This window comes from Cryptomeria japonica, chromosome 11 (genome assembly GCF_030272615.1).
Source record: "Cryptomeria japonica chromosome 11, Sugi_1.0, whole genome shotgun sequence".
NCBI classification, from domain to species: Eukaryota; Viridiplantae; Streptophyta; class Pinopsida; order Cupressales; family Cupressaceae; genus Cryptomeria; species Cryptomeria japonica.
In genome coordinates, this window is record NC_081415.1 from 222,118,509 (window position 1) to 222,140,555 (window position 22,047).

At 36.3% G+C, this 22,047-nt stretch overlaps 1 protein-coding gene across 3 annotated transcripts in view; it reads left to right on the forward strand.

Annotated features, from left to right (window-relative positions):
• The window catches only part of LOC131053394 (probable LRR receptor-like serine/threonine-protein kinase At1g56130), a 130,479-nt gene that overhangs the window by 90,002 nt on the left and 18,430 nt on the right, over positions 1–22,047 (forward strand). For all 3 annotated transcript variants that reach the window (XM_057987995.2, XM_057987996.2, XM_057987997.2), the window contains 2 exons: positions 1,747–1,818; positions 1,966–2,031. In XM_057987995.2, coding sequence (XP_057843978.2) covers positions 1,747–1,818; positions 1,966–2,031 — 138 coding nt within the window. The remainder of the gene's footprint in view (positions 1–1,746; positions 1,819–1,965; positions 2,032–22,047) is intronic.

The window sequence follows — 22,047 nt, forward strand, 5'->3', positions numbered from 1 at the left end:
AAGAATAAGTGCCCGAGGTAATTCCAATTGGCACCAACTGCTGTTAAAAGCGCCTTGCACAAATTTGAAGAATTTAAGTGACAAAGTCATCTTTGAGGGACGCCTAAGCAGTAATGGGAGTCCTTGAAGCAACAGTGAGAAGTTTTGTAAGTTCCTATATGCCTATTCAGTGACAGCATCAACAGAAACAAATGCCTGCAACGGTTTAAGTGGTACATACAACAGCAAGACATGCCTCGATGAAGGAAATGATACCTTAAGTGGCAGACACAGTAGCAAGAATTGCCTAGCAGAAGGTTAGGTGGCTGAGATGGCAAAGATGGGAACCTATGGCTAAAACAATTCATTAAGGTTTGCTAAGTGACAATTACACCTCAAAGGGTGCCTCAAAAGTAAGAGATCAACGATAAGAGGCAAGAGCAGCCTTTATGAGCCCCTAAGTTTAATTTTAGTTTCCTTAAGTGGCAAAAACCAAGCAAGTTTGTGTCTGGACTGCTTTTGCTAGAGATTGACTGGAAGGATATCATGAAATAAGTGTGCCAAAATCAACTTTAGCAGATATAGTAGGTAAAGGAACGCCTCTGGGTATGGGGCCAATTCAAGTGAGAAATGATATGAGATAAGGGCACCTGATTGAAAACCTAAGTAGAAAAGGTGATGGTAGGGTGACTTGCGTATTGATGACTTGTTTATGATGGCATGAGTAAATGAAAAGAGCACTTAAGTGGCAAGTGTAACAAAAAGAAATGCATAGAGTGTGGTTTAGTGACTTAGATGACAGAAGGGTGTGCCCAGCAGCCTTTGAGGAAGTTTTGAGTGACATATATGATCTACAACGATGCCCAATGGTACAATAAAAGGGCCGCCCAATGGTACAATAAAAGGGCCTTAGTGAGCAAAACACACAATCTCATGAATAGGGCCTAATAGTAACAAGTTGAGTGGTAGAGGTGAACAAAATAAGTGCGTAATGGTATTTCATCGGTATCATGTTGGTAGAGAGTAGGTTTATGAGATATCCCCGCAAATGAATTCTATGGGATCCGAGTCTTGTTCAAAACCCTTGCAATTCAAGGGCACAGGCCCAATGGAACCCCTACTAAATGATCTTAAAAAAACTATCTACAACTAAGTAATCTAATCTTATCACACCGTACATACCAAAAAGGCCTCTCTTATGCTTCTTTTTATTTTCACTTTATTTATTTAGAGACATAGAAAACATATGCAAAATAACTTAATGCATCAAATTGTATATTATAGATGGCTTGACTTTTCATAGTACTTGAACTTTTTCAGTCAATTATCAAAGATTATGGTATCTAACTCCTAATTAGAGAATTGGTCTTATTCTATTTCATTTGTTAACAAGTGATTTTGTGGGCATATCCTTAGTTACAATTTAAAGAATTATCTCCTCTTGATTTGTATGTCAACTACAATCATTTATCAACTACAATCATTTATGGTTGTGATAACTTCTTGTAGAAATTTTGGTGTTCCATGATGCATGCCAACTCTTAATTAGGATATCTTGAGATTGGTTGGCCAAAATTTCACAAGGCTATCATAGCACAACTATAGGAATTGAGTTTACAATATTCAATAGGCAAAGTGTGTTATGAAAAGCTTCAAGGGCTAGAAATTTGAAAAAAACAAGTCTAGTTATGATATATATATGTGATGTGTCTCATGAATGATCTTATTTGTCTATATCTACTTATTCTGAATTGTTTGTAATTTCAGGGACTTGAGTTTTAATAATTTTACAGGAGAGTTTCCAACTTCACTTCAAAATTTGAGCTCTTTGAAATTCTTGTAAGTGACATGGCTTAAAAGGATACATTTGTTCAAATCGTAGATATATTCACAAATATTCACATTCCAAAAGTATCTTTTTAATTTCATTACGGTGGTTGATAATGTGGACCTATTTGAACAAAATTCATATTGCACCAATTGCAGGTTTCTTGGAAATAATAATCTATCTGGGAAGCTTCCTTCACAAATGAATTTGTCTCTTACATACCTGTAACATCTCTCTCTCACTCTCTCTCACACACAAATGTACAAAGATGTCTGCATGGATACTCAACATGTAAATTAGTTCTTATAATATGCATGCATTTTCTCATAAGTTATTAGGTGCTTCAAAACAAGCATTGAATTGTGTAAGATGCCTCCCCAGTTCGAAGCCAATTTTTTTGTACCTTTCCTTTCACTTTCCACAGGTTCAGTGTTCAGTAACTACGTCAAACATTGATTGCAGGAGTAATTCTATTGATTTAGTTTGGCAAGAATATGATTTACTTTGAAGTGTTTAAAAGATTTTCCTTTCTCAGCAATGACTGTAAACCAAATTAATTGTCAATTGATTTTACTTCTGCTGTTTGTAAATTTCTAATTGCCAATAAAGGTTACTGCTGTTCTGAGTTTATTGCTGTGATGTTATAGAAAAAGATTGCAAATAATCATTCATGAAATAAGAGCGACTCCAACATACAATGACTGCATCAGTGATTCCATTCAACTATTCTGCAATAATTTTGCTCTTGATACATTCACGTGCAATTGACATTCAAGAACTGAAATGGAATATCGTCTAAATAGAAAATAATGATTAAATATGTATGCTGGTTCCAAACAGTTCACAGAAGTGATAATCAAACTCTGATATTACACAGAATAGACAGAAGAGAAGCATGAATGTCTGACCTATATAAGTATGCAACATTGGAAGTTCACCTACATCCAAAAATCATATATTTAATGCTATTTTAGATGCACACCCTTTTCTTCCAAGCTTCTTTTGGTCTTTTCTAACTTCCAGTTTCGCAAGAGTTGATGGGAATTAGTTCTTAATTGAGCAATGAAGATTTTGGCTTTCCAAAATATATTGACCTCTATGTACACTTTTTGACGATTTTGACTTTCCACAGTATTTTGGCTTATCAAAACAAGTCACAAATATTATCTTCTCCACATCACAGAAAAAGACAATATAGTGCCCAGCAAAGTCTAATTCAGGCCCGATTTCACAAACAAATTTGTCTTATTCCTAAAGTAATTCTTCCAGACACGTCCAGCTGGTCACATAGCTTCGATTTCCGAAGACCAATATCCCATATGCCACGATTATTAACAGCTTCCTCTAAGATTTGTTTGACCTGAGAATAAATTCAAGAACACTAAACTCTTCAAAAAAAAAAAAAAAAAAATCCTCCACGTCACTCCTCTAAATCCATACGTCCTTTTAAGACTATAAATAATATTAATTTATTTCTTCACTTTGAAGAGCAACCAGCATAGGAAGTATGAGTCTCCACAGCACTCAAGAACTCAGCTCAAACAACTTCATAAACCTGGATTGCAAACCAGATAAACTGAACCAAATACTTAACTCTTCAAATTTGAATATCATTGCATTGACTTGGGTAGATCTTCTACAACCGAAGCTGATATTCTTGAGAAGGGTTTCTGTCTTCCACGAGGCTGAAACAAACATTCAATCTTCGAAACGTCATGGGTTTTCTCCGGAAACATTCAATCTGGTTATATTGAGACACTAAGACAACATGGGCAATTCAAAAAATAATAAAATAATGATAGTTGCCCCTTTTAATATTTCCTTGTCTTAATTGTCAATTAAGTCATTTCATTAAAGTAACTTTATTAAATTAAATAACGTTAGTTAAATATTAAATTTAACTTATTTTTTAACATTATTTAAAATAATAACAGAAAACATCTTATATTGTGAGATATCATTAAATTGAGAAATCATTGATCTAAGCATTGAGTGAAAACCAAAGCATGAAATTGATCTAAGCTAATCACAAACTTAAATAACATGCTAACTACCTAATCTAAGCAACATAACTATTGAAACGAAACATGAATTAAAACATCCTTTCCTCTCTATTGCAGGTATGTTGCTCTCTATATGCGAGGTGCACAAAATAGATGAAAGCAAGTGGTGTGATAGCAAGACTAAGGAACGTGATTATTAAATTGACAAAGTGACAATGCTAAATGAAATTGCTAAATGGATTTGATAGAATAATGTTGCATGAAATTGGATTTCTAGATGATTCGACAGAAAAATGATGCATAAAATTAGACTGTTTGAAAGGAGAAAGAAGTCTCAATTTATCGAAAATCAAGACTTGATGGACGACCAGGATCAAAATGATTTTTGGTTAATCAGATAGCCCTGCTTGAGCGCATAACAAAGTAGCCATTAGGAGAAGGATGACAATCGAAGAAAGCGGATGTTGGAAATTAAAAATAAAATCTTTAATTATCTTCTCATAAAAACCAAATTAGTAGGTTGAAAATATTATGAGATTTTAATAATTAAAAATCTCCTCATAATAGGATAAGTGGGAATTATCCCTACATGAGAGGAAAAATAGGAGAAATTAATAAATAAAACTTAGGAGTTACTAAATAAATATTAAATTTATTTATTTAATTTTTAGAAGAAGGGTTAGTAGAAAAAAGGACTTCATTAATTAAACCTAAAAGGCAAAATAGGTCAAATTGATTTCCAAAGACCTCGATTTGGTCAAATTAAGTCAAAATGGGCAAAAATGGGAAGAATTGAGAAGAAATGAAAAGAAAATGGGAAGAATTGAATCAAAAAGGAAAAATTAAGTTAAATTAGGCTAATTGGGTCAAAGCAGGTCAACAAACACAAAATGAGACCAAAATAACGCCATGTGATAGGAGAAGAGATCAAAATGATGTTATAAAATTGAAAGAAGGAGAAATTGATGCTATCTGGACAGGTTTTGGGAAGACTAGATGTCGCAAGATTGAAATAGGGACAAATTGATATCGTCGGGATTGGTTATGAGATGAATTAATGTCACAGGATCCAAATGGGGATGAAATGACATCAATAGGGTGGATTTTGGGATAAATTGATACCATGGAATTGAAAGTGGGAAGAATTGATATCAATGAGACAAAAAATTGGACAAAAGAAGAGAGACGAGATAGATGAATAGTAAAGACTATATGCGCGATAGGTTAAAAATAGGAGACACATGCGTTGACCAATTTTAAGTGTCTACAGACACAAATCCATGAAGTCAACTCTCGCAATGCTACAAGAGAACCAAAAAGTGGTGACATTAGAAATTTCAAGATTCTAGTGTGAATTTTATTTTTGGCTTGGGACAATATGGTGTTTGCCTTAGGTTCTACCCAAACACTCAAGGTACAAAGGGACCCACAACACACTCAAGGTGCTCGGGCAAAACCCTAGGTGAACCCAAGCTACATCTAGAGTAAAATATACACATTTGGACATATAGATAAAAATAAAACATAAAACACCTAACTCACTCATTTAGAGCTCGCATTTCACTCATTTTTTCTACAATGAGTCAAATTACACTCATTTCACAAATAGAAGAGTCCTAAACATTAATTTTTCATTTATTATGACGAATGTTACTATTTTCTATAATGTCCTTGGCAAGAATGTTAGCTAGATTTCATGAAGTTTTAAAATCAATACCAAACTTAAGTTTATTTCCATCATCAAGATCTTGATGTTAGCAAGGTGAGAGTACACAAGAATTGGGATGAGAACAATAAACAATTAATTTTCAACTCATTGACAGCATGCCATCCAATTTTGTCCTTGGCAAGAAAGTTAGCCAGATTTCATGAGGTTTTAAAATCAGCACTAAACCTAAGTTTATTTCCATCATCAAGATTTTGATGTGGGTTAGGTGAGAGAATGCAAAAATTGGAATGAGAACGATAAACAATTAAATTTCAACTCATTGGCAGCATGCCATCCAATTTTGTCCTGGCAGATTTCATAAAGTTCAAAAATCAACACCAAACCTAAATTTATTTCCATCATCATAAAGATCTTGATGTAGCCAAGGTGAAAGTATACAAAAATTGAGATAAGAACAATAAACAATTAATTTTCAACTCATTAACAGCATGCCATCCAATTTACAATTGAGGATAAGTATGCATGCAGACATGAACAATAAACAATTAATTTTCAACTCATTAGCAGCATGCCATCCAATTTATAATTAATTTTCAACTCATTAGCAGCATGCCATCCAATTTACAATTGGGGATAAATATGCATGCAAATATGATCAATACCACAAGTAGATTACGAGCAGATCTGATCAATGACAAATTGGAAAATAACAAGCAGATTTGATCACTGCCAAACAGGTACATTACTCCAAGATTGATCAATGCCAAATTCGCAAATAAAAAGCAGAGTTTGGATCAACTCCAAATTAGCAGATAATGATAAACAAATTTAAAATAGATCCGACAATAAACTGACCAGGGTCTACTTACAATAACAAAGAAATCTCTTATTGGTGGTAAACCATCTAGTTTTACAATGTAAATAATCCTCTAACAATGCACCAGAGTTATTAATTTGCCGCAATAGAACTTCCAGAAATTGCAACCATATATCAAAATAGTATGAAAAAATTTGATAGTCATTCTAGCACATCATACCTAGATATTATTAACTGCTGATTTAGTACAGCAGAAACCTTTTAGAATTGATAACCAAACAGCTGAAACATTATGCTAAATCTGGTATAGAATGTTAATCAGCATACCATGATGTGAGTGGCTGATGTAGGTTTAAATTTAGCAATTTGTGATAACCCTAATCCTCTATTAATCTAATTATCAGGAAAAGAAATGACAAAAAAATAATAATGTTTGCACCTGTACTGCTGCTTGAAAGTTAGATATATCAGAATATTCCCAATGTACGGCTTCCCCAGAAACTAAACAAAAAAGCACTTTATTAAATTCTCGTCTTGTATGACACCCACCTTGAACTTGAAGCTGACTCGAGTTCAAGAGTGCAGGGCGTTTGCAGAGTGCAGAGAACGCAGCAATAGAGACGACAGCAGAGAACGCGCGGGGGCCAGGGCACAGATAAGACACGGAGAGGGCACAAGGGGAGCACACAGTGAACACACAGAGAGTTTGTCGGCTCAGGGATTAAGGGGTATGTCGGCAACCTTCCAGAGCAAAAGAAGAAGTGGGTTGTGGGGCCAAACCACAGGCTTCCAAACCCAATAAAGTTATCAGAGGGTTTTTATATTTTATTTGCTTAAAAACGTGGGGGCTCTACCCAAGCACAGGGATCAAGCAGGATAAAATTTGTGGGGCCAAGACAAACAAAGGTAGACAAAGACTCAAAGTGGGGTTCAGAGAAGGGCATTGCAGGTAAGTTTTTTTGACATTTTCCTCTCTAGTGGTGGATTTTGTCAATATCTGAGTTTGTTTATATGCACTTAGTTTCAAATCAAATCATTTCAACTCTGGGCATCAACAACACAAACAAAACTGAAAACAAATACAAACAAACTTGGGCAACAATATGGTAAAACTATAAAAAATCAAACGGACAATATGGTGGAAAACATCACAGAGCAAGAGGTGGATCTGCTAATAGATTTCTCATAATACAAAGGAGATGAACACATTGTCTCATTGGAAGAGTTAGAGAAAAGTTTTGTGAAGAGAATTGGGAATGATCATAAGAGTATGCCTCAGATATGCAGTATGATGCCATACACTACAAATATATCAGCAAGGAGTCTAGAATCTCAAGTATGTGGACAAGACAAAGTCGCAAATGTAAAAGGACTTACATTTGTTAATGCCAAGCAATATAAGAAGATTTTACAGCGAAGGCAAGCTAAAATAGCTAGGAGATTAAGATGGCTAGGGCATACCAAGTTTATCACTATCTTGCCAAGGATAGTAAACTTCAACCAAACAGTAGTAATACATAAGATGCAACATGAACAAGTAAATACAGGGATGGAAATGCAAGGGGATCATGAAGTTCAGGCTAAAAGAGCATGCCAACAAGAGCATCAACTCAAGTGCATTGATGGAACAAAACAGCAAAAGGCAAATATTGGAGAGGGGATGGAAGATGACAGTAAGATAGACCAATACAGCCCTAATTCAACACCTCTAACTTGGTCCTCAGACCTATATGTTCATGAATTGATGGGTTTAAAGAGAAGGATCGAAGGCTTGGAAATGCTAGAACAACTGAAGTTTAACAAATGGTAAGAGGTTATGGAAACCAACCATAAAATAACCCAAGAAAACAAGTCTCTTAAAGAGGAAATCGCCAACTTACAAGCTAATCTGAAAACAGGGCAGCAGGAGATCTTGACCATAAAGGAGGAACTAAGATAGATAAAAAGTGGAATTTTTTCCACAACAACGGAGGAAAGAGACACCTCACACCTACAAGAGCTCCAATCAACAATAGAAAACATAGAAATAAAAGAAGCTGAACCAAAGGAGCATCTTGAAGAGGCAAAGTCATGGGTACAAGTAACAAAAGGTTCAACACAGAGTCAAAAGTAACTCATAGAAAAACAGATCAAAGTGCAAATAGGGGAAGAAAGACAGCGAAAAGATAGGGCAGCAAATATAATAATTAAAGGCTTAAAGGATTATGGGGAAGGTGAACATACTGATAGGTTAATTAAAGACTTTCTAGCGGACAAGTTGGAATGGATAGGGCATATTCATCAAGCAAGTAGAATTGGGAGTGTGTCACAAGATGGCAGAAATAGAAATGAGTAATATTGAAAAGTATCGAGGATAAGAACAAAATTTCGAGGAACAAAAGGTTTCTTAAAGGCACATGATTCTTCATAGATGAAGATTTAACCCCTTTACAACTAGAAGAGAGAAGGAAAGAATGGGGAAAAGTCATAGCAGCAAGAAGTGCAAGTAAGGAAGCATGGATGTATAGAGGGAAAGCCCAGTTCAGCGACAAATAAACATATAGTAAATAGGAATGCGGGGCCCCCCGGGCACACCTTTCAATGGTAAGCTAGAATTGTAGAGGTTACCCTTGGAGGAGAGGGGCCGGTTTAGGGCCCATTGCAAAGGGGATGGACGTGATTGTCCTCCTTGAAACACATGAGCATGAAAGATGTAAGGTTGCAAATTTTGAGTGATAGATGAAAGTATCAGTATGGAATGAGCTAATTGAAAGTGGAAAAGGCCATGGAGGAGTAACAATCTTAGTAAGAGATTCTTGGGAAAGAAGTATACATGTGGAAAAAGAAGACCCCAATAAACAATACATATGGATAAAAATAGAGGATAAAGAGTTCACAATCTACCTTGCAGCATGCTACTTTGCTCCTTATGGCTCAAAATTTTATAAGAGGAAATTAGACAAAGAGGACCCTTATGCAGCCTTGAAAAAAGATATATTAGCATATAATCAGAAATGTGAGATCATATTAATTGGAGACTTTAATGCTAGAACAACCAATAACCAGTCCCTTTGCCTTAATGATGAGGAGGGAATAGGGGACAATCCTTTGTGGTTAGAGGAAGAAGGGAGTCAAAAATGGGAAAGAATGTCTCAAGATGAGAAGGGAGCTATCACACATTATGGGGCAGAATTGCTAGGAATTTGCAGCTTGTATGATTTGATAATATGCAATGGTTTAAAGGCTTGGCCGAGCTCAGGGAACATTACGTGTCACACTTGTAATGGTCAGAGTGTAGTGGACTATGTTATAAACTCAAAAAAGCTTGTGATGAGTGTAAAAGATATTGTGGTGAAGGATTGTCCCATAGAAATGAAATCAGATCATAGCCCAATATATGTTAAGATTGGCATGCAAAAAGACAATCAACATCAAAAGGAGATGCAACAATTAGAAAATAAGGAGGTCACTCAAGGAGTTATCCTCTTGACACATGAAAATCATGAATTTTTCAAACAATGCTCAAAAAACAGCTGCAAGAAGAGGGTGTCAATGGGTTGGTCAATTCAAACAAGGAAATGATCGGTAGCGTAAAGTTGACATCTATAATTCTCAAGGCTCTCAACTCATGCAAAAGGTCTAGACCCAAAAAGGACAATAAGAATAGCTTCCCCGCAAACCCATGGTATGATGAAGAATGTAAGGCAGCAAAGAAAATGGTCAAAATACGAGGTAACAACAAGGAATATACAAAACTAGTGAGAATGCAAAAAGAGGAGTACATGAAAACAAGAAGAAAAGAATTGATTAAGCTTGGGAGACAAAATCCAAGGGGTTTTTGGAAAGAGTTGCAGCAAAGAGACATAGGCAAAGAAAATAATATCACAAATCTTCAATGGCTAGAATATGCAAAGCAGCTATATGAGAGAGATCAAGACAAAGATAGCCCTCCGATGATCAGATCAAGAAGTAAACTCTTCTCCTCAAACATTATTAGAGAAGGAATTAGAAAACTTGCAATGGGTAAAGCTCGAGACATAGATGGCATACAAGAAGAACATTTAAGGTGGGGATTAGAAATCCTCATGCCTCATATCAAAAGAATATTCAATGGAGTCATCCAAAATGGATTTCCAACAAATTGGTCAACTAGTGTGGTCATCTCTTTGCTCAAAAGTGGTGACATCAATAACCCCTCAAATTATCGTACTATAATGATCAATCCTCTCTTCAGTAAACTTTTTGGGAGCATGATAGAAAGGCGAATCAGTAGTTGGGCTAAAAAGGAGGGAAAAAGAGCAAATGGGCAAGCAGGCTTTAGACCAAAGTATTCTACCATTGATCATTGCATAACACTCAAACATTTGATTGAGAAGGTATGGGATAAACAAAGAGGGGAAGTCTTTTGCTGTTTTGTGGATTTCAAAAAAGCTTTTGACACAATACCTAGACGCAAATTGTAGAGTAGAATGGAAGAGTTGGAAATTCCAATACAATATAGAGTTGTTGTTCATAGATTGTATGACCAAGTTTAGGCTAAGTTACGAACAAAACAGGGACTATTAGAATGTTTTAGAAGTGACATTGGGGTCAAGCAAGGCTGCCCATTATCTCCTACACTATTTGGGCTATACATTGACAAGTTAGAGGAATGGATAGACAAGTTTGGGGGTGGGGGAGTTCATCTAACCAACTATGTAATCAAGCTACTTTTATATGTTGATGACCTTGTTTTAATGGCAAAAACAACACAAGATTTGAAAGAACACTTGAAAGATCTAGAACAATTTTGCCAAGAGGCGGGGATGCAAGTGAAAACTAGCAAAACCAAGGTCATGATCTTTACCTTGAAAAGAAAGAAGGTCCATAGAGAATTTGTCTTTGAGGGAAACACCTTACAAGTGGTCAATGAATATAAGTACCTTGGCCTAGATTTCCACAATAAACTCAGTTGGGAAACATGTAGAACAAAAAAGATCCAAGGAGGATGGAAAGCCTTATACTCACTCCAAAATAGATGCTAAAGAGCAGAACTATGGGATTGGAAAACTAAGAAAACTCTTTTTGGGCTTCTTGTGGTTCCGGTGGTATTGTATGGATGTGAGGTATGGGGCAGCAGCACTTCAACAAGGAAATGGAGGCAAATAGAGAAATTACAAAAGCATTTAATTACAACTAGTCTCAAGATTAAATCATCTATCCCATATGAAATTGTCCTAGCGGAGGAGGGGGCTTTCCGTATTGAGGCATCAACTATGTTCCAATTGCTAAGCTACTTAAGGAGGTTAGAAAACATGGAGATACATCGCTGGCCAAAAATGGCAGCAGGGGAGAAGTTAGACAAAAGGAAGAGCACATGGATGAAACAAAACATTAAATGGAGTATTAACCTACAAGACTGCCCGAATAACAATGGAGAAATAAAAAAATATGTATAAGAAAAATTCAAAAAAAACATGTGGGCAGGTCAATTGGGGAGGAAAAAAGAATACTATATCAAACACTTCAATCCTACACATGACCATACACAAAAGAACTACATAGGAATGGACTTAAAGTGGAAGGCAAAAATGCTAATTGCTCAAATAAGGACCAGCTCACATCAACTTAGATGCGAAACTGGGAGATGGATGATACCCAAAGAGGAATGGGAAGATAGAAGGTGTAGATATTGAACACAAGGGGTGGTGGAGACTGAATGGCACTACATCATGGAGTGCCTAGCCTACACTGACATCCGGAGTAAGTATGTTGAGACACTAAATGTGAACACCTTAAGTAGTCTATTTGACGAAGAAAAGATACCAAGAGTTGCAGATTTCCTAATCAAGTTACACAGCAGAAGATCCAAGATGCAGAAGGAGAAGGAGAAAGAGGTTTAACAATTTGGATTTGTTCAGGCTTTGCATGCCTTCTTTGCTAGCTATCTGTGGGTCCCATAGGCTGTTTGGTCTCGTGGACGTTATTAAAAACATTCATTCATTCATTCAATCCCCACATAAGTTGCGCTAGACTCCCACAAATAACAAGTATTGTACAACACAGACTGAAAATTATATGGAATATAGAGCAGCCCCAATGAGTCTTTACAAGTCTGATATAAGTCATAGCTTGTGGTACAATTGCCCTGTTATTAATTTTGTTCGTGTGAACTTGTATGGCTAATTGTATATGCTGTACAACTTATCCCTAGTTAATAGAAAAGTTGATTTCTGATCTTGAAAGGCCCAATAAGATCGTATAGATCAACCAAAATGACTCAACAATAACTAATCATTAAAAATTCATTATATTTTTCATTGTACAGAAAATGGAATATAATCTATAATATCACCAAGCTGGAAAAACATACTACAACTTTCATACAAAACCAAAATTTACCAACACACCAGATTGCAACAAAATCCACAACCAAACCTAAATAATTGGAAATCTTCACACAACACACCAAAGTGAAATTGGAAATATGCAGCACAAGTGATGACTTTTGAAGGAAATCACTCAAATGGCTAGGAACGCTTTCATTCCTTAAACCATTATTAGCCAAAGGATTTTTATCCTCAAGCAATAGAAGAAGAACTTACATTCGTTATTTGGAATGAATGAATGAGTGAATGAAAGATTTTAATGACGTTCACAAGACTAAACAGTCTATGGGACCAAGATGAACACTCCTAAATTATCTTCAGATTCCTTTCAATGTCCGATCTCCTACTACTGATTTTGACGAAAAGGCTCATTGTCTAGTTAATCTTGTCTTCCTCAAATAATTGGTATATGTTGTCAACTTTTAAACTATGTTTGTATTGGGTATGAATATCCTCATAAGCAAAGCATTCCATTATGTAGTGCCTTTCCATTTCCACTGCCCCCTTGTTGCAAAACGTGCAAACTCTTTCTTCCCAAGTTTCCTTAGGTATTTTCCACCTACTGGTCTCACATCTAAGATGATGTCACCCTGTCCTTAGTTGTGCAACCAACAACCTTGCTTTTCCTTTGATAGCTGCCCCTAGATATGATTTTTCACCATGGTCCTTTGTTGGGTTAAACTCTTTGATGTAATACGCTTTTTTCGCCCAATTTGATTTGTCCACATGGCAGTCCGAAATTTTTCAATCACGTAACTTTTTATTTCACCATTGGTATTAGGACATTCATGCAAATCAATGCCCCACTTGTTCATCCAATTGTTGTTTTGCTTCATCCACATTTTTTGCCTACAGTCAAGCATCTCCTCCACCACCATTTTAGGCCAACGCTGGTTATCCATGTTTCCAACCTTCTTTAAATAACTTATCAACCATATTACTGCCGATGCTTCCAATGGGAAAGTTCTTGCTTCAGCTAGAAAAATTTCATAAGGGACTGTGGACTTAACTTTGAGATTACTTGTTATGAGATGTTTCTGGATTCTTTCTATTTGTCTCCAGCTACAGTTTGATATGCTTCCCCCCCACACCTCGCAACCATAAAGGATCACTGGTGTGACCAGCAGACTAAAAAGGGTTTTTTTGGTTTTCCAATCCCAAAGTTCAACTTTTTTGCACCTATTTTGAAGCAAGTGTGAAGCTTTCCAACCTCCCTGTATCCTTTTTGTTCTACAAGTCTCCCAACTGAGCTTATAGAGGAAGTCAATCCCGAGATATTTGTATTGTTTCACTATTTCTAGTGGACTAACTTCAAAGATAAAGGTAATTTGCTTATCCTTTCTTTTTAATGAGAAAATCATGACTTGGGTCTTGGAGATGTTCACTTGCATCCCAACTTCCTGACAAAAGTGTTCTAATGCCTTCAAATGTTCTCTTAGCCCTTGTTCTGATTTTGAAATTAGGATAAGATTATCAACATATAAAAGTAGCTTCACCACATAACCTGCCAACTGAATGCCCTCCTCATCATTCTTGCTTAACCATGCCTCCATCTTATCAATGTATAGCCCAAAAGCATGGGAGATAAAGGGCAGTCTTGCTTAACCCCAATGTCACTGCCAAAACAATCTGACATACCTTCACTTGTTCTGATTTTAGCTCTAACCTTTTCATAAAGTCTATGTACAACAGCCCTATACACATCTGGGATGTCTAATTCTTCCATTTTCCTCCAAAGTTTGTCTCTAGGTACTGTGTCAAAAACTTTCTTGAAGTCAACAAAACAACAATAGGCATCCTCACCTTGAGTGTCCCATATTTTTTCTATCAAGTGTCTAAGGGTGATGCAATGATCAATAGTGGAGTGTCTTGACCTAAAACCTACCTGCCCTTTTACCTTCCTTTTCTGCCCAACTGTTGTTCCTTCACTCTAACATGCTCCCAAATAGCTTGCCAAATAGAGGGTTGACAACAATCGTGCGATAGTTAGACAGGTTATTGATATCACCACTTTTAAAAAGAGGGATGACCACACTGGTTGTCTACTCCATGAGGAAGCCTTCTTGATTAACATTATTGAAAATTCTTTTTATGTGAGGGGCAAGAGTCTCAATCCCCCATTCTAAAAATTCATCTTGTAACCCATCTGTATCCTGTGCTTTGCCACTTGCTAAATTCTTTATTCCTTGTTTAATATCATCCACCGTGAAGAGTTCCATAGAGATGTTAATAACAGGTTGATAATCTTTCTCATGCACACGCTCATAAAGGAGCCTAGCATATTCTAGCCATTAAACATTTGTGATATTGTTTTCAATCTTCTTTTTCTTTTGCTGCAATTCCTTCCAAAAACCTTTGGGATTATGTTTTCGAAGAGTGATCAATTCTTTCCTCTTTTCGTTTACATATTCTACTTTTTTAGATCACACTAATTTTTCATATTTTTTCTTGTATTTGTAATGTCCCCAATTTTAATAAAGTGACTTAATTAAGTGGTCCTAAATTTTAAATAATATCTTAAGGACTTATTTAATTAATTAATTTAATTACTAAATAAAGGGGCCCAAATTAATAAAATAATAAACTTTTGGTGTCGGTCGTTTGTAACCCTTCGGGAAACTTCTCGAAGCCCATTTATAAGGCCAAGTTTGGCATAGTTGTAGGTAGGCTAGTGAATTTGATGTTTTCTTTGTAAATGCGAATTCCAGTTGGAGTTTGGCATTGTTGCAGGTTCGGAGGTGCAAAACCCTCCCTATTCTGTAATCGCAGTTTCGGTGGTTAGCAGCCACCCTAGTCTGCCGTTGGAGATATCATTTTTGATATTTCATTTTGTACTTCATTGTCGGATCTGTCTCTACCGTGTGGAATATAATTACAAATATCTGGTTCTTGGCCTTTCAATTGTGTATACTCTATGTTGATTATTCATTCCCGCACTTCCAATAATCTTATCGACGGAGATCCTACCGAGAGTGAAACTCGTCGAGTGACCGTACAGAGTGCATTGCATCCTATATGTGGTCGAGAGTGGTAACTGTACGGTACTCAATACGGAAGTGCCAATACGACTTCACTGTAGAGGTGAAGTATTGGAGCCCACTCACCATACGGGTGGAGTGTAGAACCGTACGGACCTGTATGCTAGTATAGTAACCGTACGGACTGCCTTCGTATGGAGTAGCACAGCCTGGGTTTGTCGTACGATATGGTATAGTATCGTACATTGAGTTCTTAGCCACTATGCAGGGTGAGAGTTGGGGGTGTCGTACGATTGGGAGGTCGTCAGGAAGGTGTTGTACGGCTGGGGTGTCGTCGGGTACATTATAGTATTCTTTGTCCATTCCTTTCTCTTTTAGTAATTCTCTTGGATGCCTTACATTCTTCATCATACCACGGGTTTGCTCGAAAAGTGTTAGGAGCCCCCAATTTGGGATGAGACCTTTTGCATGCCTATAAAGCCTTGTGAATTAGTGGGATTAGCATACTGCTGTGAACATCCATCTCATTGGTTGCAATGCCCTTACTACTATTTTTTAGATCATGAAAATGTTGTTTAAGAACATCATTGAAGATTTATCTATTCTCCTTGTTTATGAGTATTCTACCCTTGGGGGGGATATTCTTTTGCTTGTGATGATCCTGTTTATCACGTTGACTAATTGGAGAGATGCCTAGCTTTACAAGGAGAGGTAAGTGATCAAATTTCATCTCAAATGGACAGTCCCCAATATCAAACTCCAACAATTTAGAAATAAAATTCTTGGAGCAAATCACATAGTCCACTACACTTTGACCATTATAGGTTTTGCATGTGATACCCCATGACCTTGGCCAACTCTTCATTCCATTACAAATAACCATGCCATACAAACTACAAAGCCCAAGTAATTCTGCCCCAAACTGAACCACATTGCCATTACCATCTTGTGAAGTTCTTTCCCAATATTGGTCTCCGCCTTCCTCCAACCATAAAGGATTGTTTCCCCCTCTTTCTTCATTGCTCAACTAAAGAGATTGATTATTAGTTGTCCTTGTGTTAAAGTCACACATTAACACTATGTCCCCAAGCGTGCTGAAAGTAGAGATATCTTTTTTTAGAGAGGCATACGGGTCTTCATTGTCTAAATTTCTTTTCTTATAGAACTTTGAGTTTTTCGGAACAAAATAGAAAGTAGCCAATCTGAAAGTTACTCCATTCTTTGTTATTTGCAGCCATATGTATTGTTTGTTTGTGTCTTCTTTTTCAACTTTTACAATTCCCTACCACTTCTCATCTATCAACACTATAACTCCCACGTGACCTTTGCCCGTTTCATTCCCTTTGTTCCAAACTGAAACTTTTTTATACCCTTCAAAATCTGGAACTTTGAAGCCATCGTGTTCATGAGTTTTTGTAAGAATGATAATGTCTTGGCATTTTGCTATGGGCCCCAAACCAAGTCTTCTTCTCCATGGGTATCCTTTGCAATTCCAACTTACTAAGTGTTCTTGTGGGGCCCTTAATCCCTATTTCTTGTTTGAATAACGCTCGCTGATTTGGGCTTTTCCACTCTTCAACCAAGCTCACTTTCCCTCATTTCTTGTTGTTTTCACTTTCTCTTATTCTTTCCTTTGTTCTTCTTGTTGTTCAAATGTCAAATCTTCATCTAGATAGATGTGTGTGCCTCTAAGTAGCCCTCTATTTTTTAGAATCATATTTTTATCATGTAAGTTTCTCAAGATGACCCTAACATATCTATCCTTTCCTCCATCTATCTTCTTTCCAATCCTATTTGCTTGTTGGATAAACCCTGACCACTGCAATTTGTCTTTAAGGAAGTCCCTTGCTAGAATGTCGGTTCTCTCTTTCTCACCAAAGTCCCTCAAACCTTTAATTATAATATTTGCAGCCTTATTTTGTTTATCTTTTTCTTCTCTTAATTGTCTTTTGACTTGTTTTTCAATGATTCCTTTCTGCTCACTTGATGCTGCACCTACTACTTGTGACCATGATTTGGCCTCTTCTATCCTGTCTCTTAACTAATTCTCTTTTATCTCCATATCTACCAATGTTGATTGGATTCCCTATATTTGTATTATGTTTTCTCCTCCCTCCATTTTTGGCTTCTTGTTTTCAGCTGTTTTTTATTGATCTAACTCTTGTTTTGGGGTGACTAGTTCCTTTTGTCCCCTCTCCATGTTATTCTGCAGATTTAGAATTTGTTCTTGTAGTATTTTATTTTCATTTTCCAGCTTGCAATTGGCTTCTGAAACTATTTTAAACCTATTGTCCTCATACCTCCCCTTTGCTTCTAAAGCGTCAAGTCTATTTTTCAACCTCATGATTTCTTCCACATATAGCTTTGATGACCATAAGAGCAGTGTTGATGTAGGGCTATAAAGTTCCTTTTTCAATGACCTTCTTGTTTGCAATGAGCTCATCTATTTTGCCCATGATCCCTTCGATCTTGCCCATATTTGACTCAAGGTTCTCTAAGTCTCCTACAAGCTTCTCTTTTCCTTTATACTCAGCTTGCACGGTTTGTTCTTCTCTTTGAACTATCTTGCTAGAGTCCTTTGCATTGCTATTGTTATCTTTGGTAAGATCATAGCAAGTTTGTTCTTTTCAGATTTTCTCAGTTTTCGAGTCAACCTGTGCCTTAAAATCCCCTTATATTGTTTTGCGTTTACAAATATCGGCCTTTCATCTGTGTTGACATAATCCCATGTGTTTTCCTAAGGGGTTCTTGTTAACAAGGAACCCCAGAATCCTTCTATACCCCCATCTTGAAGATTGGGATATGGAGTGGTTTCACCGTTTGACCCTCGTAGAGTGTGATTCCACAAAGATCTTAAACCCTCCTGACCTAGAAAATTTATCAAATCTTTCAGTTGTAAATGATGTTCAATTGCTACCTTGTTATTCAAAATATACTCCAGTGCTCTTGAATACTTTGGAAATATATTTGTTTTTGTCATTTGTGCCCCTGCAGTGAAAACCTGACCTACCAGATCCAGGTTTTCCTTGAGACCCCTATGTTTAACTCCCATGTAAGAAAATATCGTGAGTTATGAGGATGGTTTTCAGTTTTAAAAAAGGTTTGTCGATTTTGTCTTTGCATAGAGGAGACAAAAAGAGAGTAAAGAAATAAGAAAAAGGTAGAAAAGAGACAAGAGGACCTGGAAGAGCACAAACCCAGGAACCACACTATCCACACCTTTTTGGTTTCTTTTGTTTGTTTGTGGGACCCTTTCGATCTACTTTATATTTGGCTATGGCCACTTTCTCGGCCCACACGGTTTTCGCAGCACCCTAAAACCCCTCCTCCCCTGCCTGTCCCCTTCAATGCTTGATGCCCTTCAACGCCTCATTTGAAAGTGGGTTCTCCACCACCATTGGGGCTGCCAATCTTTTCAAATAACAGCTGAGGGTCGTGGGAAAAGCTGATGGTGACTTGAAGAATCTGTTATTTCTAGTCTCTATATGACCATTTATATACTTATTATATATACACATACTTTTAAGTCATAAAATATTAAAATGTTTTTTAAAAATAATCATAGGACCTTGGTCCTAGCTAAACTTTTTAGCTAGACATATAATAACCTTTTTAAATAATTAAACATAGGTTGCCTTCTTAAATATAATGTAATGTTATTTTTCAACGACTTAAATTTAATTATTTGATTATTTTCCTTTTTACCATCAATTTAGCCTAAAAAAATTAAAGAAATAAGCTAAGGGTCTTCTCAATATTATTACTTCAAAAAGGGGACACGATATTTTCAATTTTATACACACATGAACAAACACATACCCAAATCCATGTAATGATCCCTTTCAATGCTTAGCCATGCAATTTGCCTAGTTTCCAAGTCTTTGAGAGGCTAACTGGTCAATTAGGGAGAACTCCAATGTTCTTGGAGAAGCATTTGATCAATCTTGTAGAGTTGAGTTTAATTGGTTAGATGAAGCCCTTTGATCCTTTTAGAATCAATTTCCAACCTTTTGCGTGCTCTCCAAACTTCCTGGAGGAGTAGGCTATTGGTAGAAAGTGCATCTAGTCATTGTCTCTAATGTTGAATATCACTTTGGTATGATCAAAATTGCAAAATTATATCAATTGACTACTTTCCACAACTTGGATATATTTTTAGCTATTTCATTAATATTTCACTTTGGTTGTCTAATGTTGAAAATGTAATAGCTCATTTTAGCTCATTTTAGAGATGGTGTAAAGTTATTTCTAATGGACACCTTAGAAAAGAGGCATTATTCATGAGAAAACATTACTATTCCTCAAAAAGGTGAGAAGTGCTCCATAAAAATTATTTATTTTAGGAGTGTTGGAGCAAATAAGGAGAAAGGTAATGTTTTATTGCTTCAAAAAGTTATGAGGTTGAGGGCTCACTGTTGGGGTTAATGAATTTGAATTTCCTACAGCATTTTGGAGAGAATTTGTATTCTTCTCAAAAATCCTTGACAACAAAAAACTTCTTGAGTCTATTGGTTGCGTGGTGAAAGATCCTCTCTTGCTAGTTTATGGTGGTTTCACTTCAAAAATCACACTGGAGTTTCAAAGGAATTTCTTTTTTTCTGCAGAGACTTTGAGGTTTGCTAATATATTCTGAAGTTTTGGTTTGATTAATGTGCTGAGATGCCTGAAGTATTGAATTATCTTGCTAAAATGGTCATACCATTTCATGGAGGGTATGCCAATGCTGGATTATGGTGTGTGTGAGAGTTTCTTAGTTAGTTTGCAGATAATGAGGTGGGCAGAGATGCAGATTCAAGGCCACTGGAGCAATGTGGATGTGGAAAATATTCATTGTTGTGTATATATGTGTGTGTGCGCGTGGAAATTTTTACAAATATTCATTCTTTTTACAAATGACATGATAACTTATAGGCTTTTGTACAGCATTAAATTTTTGAATCTATAAATGAACTATGCATTTGAAGTTTTTTTTATAGGTCCTAAATCATTTTGGTCATAGGATCTCCATTTATGGAGCAGCCTCCTACTGTAAATTTTTCAAGTCAATAAATTGGTATGGCCCCCAAGGCCGATTGCATCTAGTAAAAAGAAAAAAGATCAAATCTACAAATAACCCTACATCACAACATTCCATTTGCACTGGACGTCCCATCTTTGCAAGTCTCTTTTGCCATTAAATCAAATGCCAGCTTCTAAGTTATCCAATTAATCCATCTTGTGATTATTGTGAAGGAGGGTTATTATTGTATAACATAGTTGTCACTTCAATTCCTTTCCAAATAGACACCATCATGATTCTCAAGGCCTGGCATTGTTGCTGCAATCACTGCCACTTTCACTGCTGATTTAGTGAGGTTAACACTTCAATTGTCTGCCCGGATAGGGTAGTTTTGCAATCATTATTTCCCCAAACAAATTCTGATTTAATAACTGAGAATTATTCTTGATATGGTATCAAATTATAGTGTAAGGGGTTCCCATGGAACAATCCATATTGTCTATGGAATTTTATGTCTCCAAGATAGATTTTCTACAAAGGATGTTTTATCAAAACTTTGTAAATAAAGGATTTGGTAGACGTACATAAACACACTACACTTCTATACTTCAATCCCAACTTAAGCTTAGAAACAAATAATCCATCTATCTTGACTTCCGGACTTCCTAGCAATCTCTCTTGAAATCTACACTAACTCATTTCCTTGCAGGTATTTCTCACTTTGCCAACTTCACTCTTCCAAATTCCAAAAGCAACAATCTGTAATTGAGACAAAAAAATTATCCATTCTTGTCCAGTCTCATGGCACTTCCCATAAAAAATAAACTGCAGTTAGCTTTATAGCAGCTAGATAACATTAAAAAATTCCTTCAATTACAAGCTGGCATTGGATGGATATGGCAGAGCCCACAAGTCAATCTTCATCTTTGGAATTCACACAAGAAAATGAGAATTTTAACTTCACCAAAGGCAAGGGAATAGTCCAAAGGAGGTGTTAAAATCCTGTTCCCCAAGGCTTCGTCCCATGTCAGTGATTTCAAAAAACCAAAAAACTCTTTATAGTCTACGGCTTAGCCACAAGCCTTAATCTTAAATCATAAAGCATTTCAAACATCAGTTTGACTGCTACGCTAAAGAAGTAAACAGGTATGGTAGCCAGAATAATTCAATAATATTACCCCTCAAATTCGTATGGTACCATAGACAAATAAAAAAAAGTGTATAGCATCTCTAGTTTGAGCAATATTAACAGCAAAATATATTCATATGGCTGGATAAAGACTTGATAATGTAGCAACAGAATGGCTAGGTAAAGAAGTATGGCCTAAACAAACTCACAATAGTGTAATGATTTGTATGGCCTGCATATATTGCATCTGTATAGATAACATTTAACAATATTCCTCAAGCATGTAATATAGTCAATA